The sequence below is a fragment of the Hibiscus syriacus genome, unplaced genomic scaffold, assembly GCF_006381635.1.
Source record: "Hibiscus syriacus cultivar Baekdansim isolate YM2019G1 unplaced genomic scaffold, ASM638163v2 tig00002317_pilon, whole genome shotgun sequence".
Lineage (NCBI taxonomy): Eukaryota > Viridiplantae > Streptophyta > Magnoliopsida > Malvales > Malvaceae > Hibiscus > Hibiscus syriacus.
In genome coordinates this window covers 193,131-200,221 of record NW_024061925.1, presented here as the reverse complement: position 1 = coordinate 200,221, position 7,091 = coordinate 193,131, and the positions used below count along the sequence as shown (strand labels likewise).

At 33.4% G+C, this 7,091-nt stretch overlaps 1 protein-coding gene across 1 annotated transcript; it reads left to right on the top strand.

Annotated features, from left to right (window-relative positions):
- The first annotated feature begins 656 nt into the window (after nt 1–656).
- LOC120144459 (ethylene-responsive transcription factor TINY-like) lies at nt 657–1,440 on the top strand. The gene has a single exon (XM_039158501.1). The coding sequence runs from the start codon at nt 657–659 to the stop codon at nt 1,431–1,433; it is 777 nt and encodes a 258-aa protein (XP_039014432.1). The 3' UTR covers nt 1,434–1,440.
- The last annotated feature ends 5,651 nt before the right edge of the window (nt 1,441–7,091 follow it).

The window sequence follows — 7,091 nt, the reverse complement described above, 5'->3', positions numbered from 1 at the left end:
CCTTTTGATTTATTATTTTATTATTATTTTTTATTCTTTGTCATTTTTTTGAACGTTTTTTCATTTATTTAATATTTTTCTAACATTTTCGACTTATTTTTAGAAGAATTCCAACCAATCAAAGATAAGCAATTAAAATCGGGTTTTTAAATTTTACTTTTCGCGATTAAGACAACCGACAAATTAATTGGTACTGAAAGGGCGGTTTAAGGGTACTAATCTTTCCTTGACTGTAACGGACTCCCGAACCCGACACATTTCTGGTAAAACGCATATCATGTAAGATGGTGTCAGATCCACCTAAATGTTTTTAATTGATCGGTGGCGACTCTAACTCATTTATTCACGTCGAAACTCAATTCCGGACCCAATCAAAATTCGGCCGCGAGAATAGGTATACAGTTGACGTATCAAAACTACATATATCGGCCGCTAATGGCATATAGAATTTATCCTATTAATACATGAAATATTAACCTATATAAAAAATAACATAAAAATACAAAGAGCATAATATAATATATAGAAATAAGGAAAGGCCAGAGTGGTCGTGTTTGTGCGTGTATCAGTGTGATCACTTAAATAACCACGTTTTCCCTCCGTCTATTATTATCTCCGTATCTTTTCTTCCTCTCTTTCCCTTCAGAAACCAAGTAATGGGTGACTCACTCAACTCGGAAACCGAGTCAAGTACTGATTCTTATGGAGGTAAAAGAGAACTGGGTACGGACTCGAAGAGGCAGAAGCGTCAGATTGATAGTAGTAATAGCAAACAACCGGTTTACCGAGGGGTGCGAATGCGGGCGTGGGGCAAATGGGTATCCGAAATCCGACAGCCCCGTAAGAAGAACCGGATCTGGTTAGGTACTTTCTCGACTCCCGAAATGGCCGCACGCGCCCACGACGTTGCAGCCTTGAGTATAAAAGGCAACTCGGCGATTCTAAACTTCCCCGAACTTGCCGACTCGTTTCCCCGACCAGCTTCTAGCTCGCCACGAGACGTCCAAGCCGCCGCCGCCAAAGCCGCTTCAATGGAGTTCTTAACTAATAATACTACCAGCGACAACAGCAACATCGACTTCACTTCATCTTCATCGCTGTCGTTATCGGATTCCACGTCATCGTTGTCACCGAATGTGGACGACGTTTCGGTCCCGGAAGAGCTGAGCCAGATAGTGGAGTTGCCGAGTCTAGGGAAGAGCTATGAATCGGCTGAGTCAGGGAACGAGTTCATGTACGTGGACACAATCGACGGATGGTTTCTTAACTCCGGTGGTATGCCTTGGTATTACGAAGAGAATTGTGGGTATTTTGGGGAAGAAATTTCAATCCAGTTGCAAGAAAGCGAGATTACATCTGGTTTCGTCCCTTTACTATGGGATCACGAAAAACAAAACAAAAATAGTGTCTTTTTCCTAAAAGGTACTCTATAATTTGTATTATACCAAACTGGTCCTCCTATAAAATAATCTTCCTCCATGGCAAAAAATAGTAAAAGTACACGGTTTGTACCGATTGGTCAAATTTCAAGATTTCATTTCCTAATATGAATTATGCTAAAAAAGTTTTAAAAACTCCAAGAATAAGAGCACATATAAATTGCTTAATTACTTTTTTTTTTGCGAAGCAACAATAACATTTACCATTTACCAACGTTGCTTAATTAGACTAATTTATTACTAGTAATTATAAAGTATAAGGATTGAATTATAACAAATTAAAGCATAGGGATTAACTTACTATTTTTGTAAAATGAAAGATGAAATTGATAATTACACCTTGAAGTGTATACATCAAGGGAAGGGACCATTTGTTTACACCCCTCATTTTATGGAGAGAATACATTCTAAATTTATAACTTCTATTTCTGACCAAAGAGTTAGTCGTGTCAAATAATTTATTCAATTTTAATGTGTTTATCGGAAAATTAAATTATAATAATTTAATGTTCGAATTAAACAGTTCATTTAATAATCAATAAGTATTTATTAATTTTAAGTGATTTAATCTTTTTATTGTCCAATTATCGCATGATTAAAGTTTAAGATTTTAAGATTTAGAGTATAGCATTTAAATATGCTAAATGATATTCAAATATATACGTTTGTGAGACATGCTTTCCCCTATCGGTATATGAAATAATAACTCTCCATTGTTATTTGCAACACCATGAAAAATTTAACAATTTAATTATCATTTCTGTGGAAGCCAAAACAGTCTAACTAGAAATAGAAAGATAAAAGATTGAATCATCTTTATAAACGAAAGGTAAAATTGAAAACATTAAAGATTGAATTTGTCCTTATATAATAATTTAAATAGTAAGAAATTTATTCGTTCTATTTACATATTTTTAAAATTAACTTGAATATATAATATTTTATTATTCAATATAATTCCAAATCGAATTGATTTGATTTGATTTTGATTCAAAATCTTTCGAGCAGGTAAGCTGAGCCAATGAACTCAACTCACTGACCCATCGCTTAGCTGCGAGTAGGGGTGTAAATGAGCCGAGTCGAGTTCGAGTATTGTCGAACTCGACTCGAACTCGAAAACTTTAAATGTAGGCTCGACTCAACTCGAAAACTTGCGAGCCTAAAATTTCCAAGCTCGACTCGAACTCGAAATATAATATTGAAACTCGACTCGAACTCGAAAAGGCTCGAACTCAAAAAAAATCAGGAGCTCGATTGAAGCTCGAGACTCGATCTCGATTCAAGCTCGATTCAAGCTCGAACTCAAACTCGAACTCAAACTCGAATTTAAACCTACAAAAATCTTATATTACATTTAAAATATATAAATAATTTTCCCTTTAATCAACCATCACCAATACATTTTTTTATGATAATATGAACTCATTTCAGAAACTTTATAGGATGCAAACAAGAGTAGTTATGGTTGTAGAACAGGTTCTAAACACATAAGAATCTTTTAACATGATGGAATCTGATAACAATTATAAATATTACATACATATGTTTACCTACATATATACATACATAGATATATATGATCTATAATAAATTATATTAAACTTGGGTTTTTCCCGTTAGTCTTTCAGAAGTGGACTACTTTGTTGGGTTACAAACATTTGCTAAATAGGTAACTTCAATTAGGAAAACTTGTCCAGAAAAAACAAAAGATGCAGATCAAGAAGTGCAGATTTTTTTCCCTTTACTAGAGGAACGCATTGGTTCAATTTCCACTTTCCAGAAACTATGCCAGTTACAAGCATCTGGTTATGAACATGCATATGCACATGAATGCAGGCTGAGGTGAACAAGAGAGGAGGACCTTCGAGACAAGAAAAGCAGCAAGTTGTCTCTGATGCTTGCCAAACTCCTCATCTTCATACAAGCTTTCTCTGAAAAAAGCAAGCATAAGATCAATATACCCACCCAAAACTCATTAAGTACTCTACTTTGAATTAGAATCGCTCCCATTTATAGGCCCATTAACCTATACAAACTACCCATGAAAGAAACAGATCTTGCCATAATAAATTTAAATAAGTTGAAAGCAGATAAGTGAAGATAAACCTAATATCCCCATCCCTATTTCACTCCAATCCCCGTTGTTTTTATTCACTGTAAAGTTCAATTTCCTAAGTGACAAATTATTAACTACATTACAAAATAATTGCTTTTAGTTCTTTCCAATATGAAACTTATGCAGTACATATAGCTTAACTAAAGTAATCAATTATCACATACCAAGAATGGACACAATATAGCTGTTGAATCCAAATTTTCACCCTCTTCCAGCTAAATAAAAAATCGAAAACGGAAAAGTTGAACCATGCTAAATCTCCAAGAACAAGTAAAACAACCCAAGCTTACCAAAATTTGAAATTTACCCACTTAACGTACTGAATGTCAAACTAAATTGTCATTTTTCTAGTATAGCTAAATCAAAACATCAAGAATAACTTTCTTCACTTCGTTTCATCCAATTTCCTCACCTACGAATCAGATCAAAACAACCGACACCTAAACCCAAACTAAATAAAAGAAAAATGCCAAAGAAAAAAACTCAGGCTTACATGATAGGAACGCTGGTGGAGATCTCTGGCCAAAATTGATCAACGAAGCTAATTAAATTAGAAAGTGCGTGATATTTCAACTGAGGATTGCTCTCGTTAAGCATCGCCAATAACCCTCCAGCCAAACTGACCATGGTCGCCGCAGTAGCAGCCTCCGTTTCTATTCTTCCCCGATAGGAGCTTGCCTTTGTCGCCCGAGTCTTGGGGTAGCGTTTAGGCCACGGTGGCTGTGGGTTTTTGCTAGGGGCGAGTGGACGAGGTTTGAGAGGAGAACGGCGAGGGGAAGTTTTAGCCAAGGAAAGTTTGAGGGGAAATGAATTAGAGTAATAGTTTTTACCCTAGATATCTTGCTTTATGTGTTCCTTTAATTTGTGCTTATTTTTAATTGTGTCTTGTAATTTTAATTATTTGACATTGTAATCCCTTAGTTAGCTTGTTTAATTTAATGAGTAATTTCTACTTTATATGTCTATTTTCAATTTTATATTGTTTTGGTCCTTCGTGGCATTTTTAAAATATGAGTTTAAGTTATTAATAGTAGGTTTAATCTTATATTGTTTCATCTTAATGTATGTGCATTTGCATTTCATTCGTATGCATGTATGTATCGTGTTAGCACATTTTAGTTTAGGTAATAGTTAGGAGTCACATAACATCATTTTGCATAATTTGTATGTTACCTTCATGTGCATAACTAAAACCTTAAACCCTAAATCATAAATTCTAAACCCTAAACCATAAATCATATCACATAATTATAAGGGATCTTAGTTGTATTATAGAATTTTTAATATATTTTTAAAATTTTATATTTATCAATAATGTATTTTTAATAATGTAATTTTAAAAAATCTAAAATTATAATATAACATTTTTTTCGAGCTGCTCACGAGCTTTTCGAGTCGAATATCGAGTAGCTCGTTTCGGCTCGTTAAGAAATCGAGTCGAGCTCGACCTAGAGTCAAGTCCATTTGATCCGAGTATTTATCGAGCCTTGATCAAGTCGATCTCGAATAGCTCGCGATCTGTCTCGTCTCATTTACAACCCTAGCTGCGAGAATGTAAGAGCCAGCGAAAGCCATATATATATATATTATGGACCACCATTTTGAAAAAGATATATCTGATTAATTCGCACTACATGGAGTGAATATTAATTAATTACAGGGTAAAGTATATAAATGGTCCCTTGATTATATGATATCATTTTATTAAGTCATTTGACTATGAAAAGTTACAAAATGATCCTCCTACTATTGAGAATTGCTTTGTTGAGTCCATTGACTATTAAAAGTCACAAAATTATCACCTAACTATTCATTATATTCCAAACTCATCATTTTCTGTTAAAATTTGACGATATTCTGAGTTGTAAGTTAACGTGCTGATTGAGATATGATAAATATGATCTAATAATCTCAAACGATTATTATATCTCAGTCAGCATGTTAACATCCAACTCAGATGACCGTTAATTTTTTAACAAAAAAGGATGAGTTTGAAACATAATGAATATCCGGTTGATCATTTTCTAACTTTTAGTAGTCGATAGACTTAATAAAGCAACTTACTATAGTCGATGGATTTTTTGTAACTTTTTATAGTCAAGATACTCAATAAAGTAGTATCGTATAGCTGGTGGCCAATTGTATACTTTATCCTTAGTTATATTACAAGATCTTTTTGTGTGGCTGGGAATTGGGTAACCTTAAATCTACCAATGAGATCACTTTATTTGTAATGTCGTGTCTACTGCTAGACAAAGGCGGAAATTGGGGGGCGGGCGGGAATTCAAATGAACTCAAAATTAATGGATCGATTATCGATATCCAGTCTAGCTGGTTGAAATATTTTTTTCTCGTAAACCAGTCACACGTGCATGCGTCCGTTTTTCAGTTAAAACCGTTGACCTTAGGTAAATATGGAACTACATAAGAATCGCACATTTCTAAACAAATTTTATTTTGGTTTTAAATTTGGATTCAATCCTTCTATTTTAGGATAATTAAAGATTTAGTCTCTGGTTCCTAATATGTCAAACTTTTCATCTTTATATTTTAACAGACTTTAAAAGTCTGTCCAATTAGATGACTTAGATAGACTGTATCGTGATTGAACATTGTTAATGTAATCTTCCTTCCACATTAAAAGAGATAAACCGTGATCAACTGATCAATTTATCACAATCTTTCAACCTTTTAAACCGCCCTAAACCACTATATTTCCTATTTATCATCAACAACTTCAACATTTTATATGTAAGGAATTAGAAAAAAAAATTCAATAATTTATACACAACAAATTATCAAAGAGAGACAATTTAATTTTATATATTTACTAACAGCTAGACTAATGACGTACGATAACCAGATTAAAATAGAGTAGAGTTACTATTTCTCAATTCTTAAAAGGTAGAGGGATTAATTTCGGAATTAAACTTTTATCTTTATATATGCTGTTCACATATTCATTTAAAAACCGAGCAATATACTATGTTTCTTCCTTATTTATTGCGTTAAGTGGGAAACCTTGGACATTACTCGGCGGCACAAAACATGAAGCGGTCGAACTAATCATGTGTTTTGTTATTTTAATAATTAATAATCCTCGTTTCCGGCTTTAATTATGTAATAATTTATCTTTCTTGTGAAAGGGTTGAAGTTAATGACCTTCCATGATTAATCTTAGTAAAAATCAATAATTTCCTAATCCTCGTACTTAGGTCTTTCTATTATACTAATTAGAGTATTGGACCCGTCATCTTATTTTATATGTTATTTTGTATGATTCACACGGTCAATCAACAATGTTGGTCGATGAATTACTCTGTAGCACATGTTTTTCTTGAATTTAGACTCTGTAGCACATGTTGGTCCATGAATTAGACTCTGTAGCACATGTTTTTCTCGGATATCCATCACGTCAAATATTCAAACATGTAAGTAAACACTCCTATAATTAATGTGATACCTTTATTTAATGATAAATATAAATTTTCGGTTTTGAGTACTTTAACTCATGTGTTAAATTTAACGGATACAAG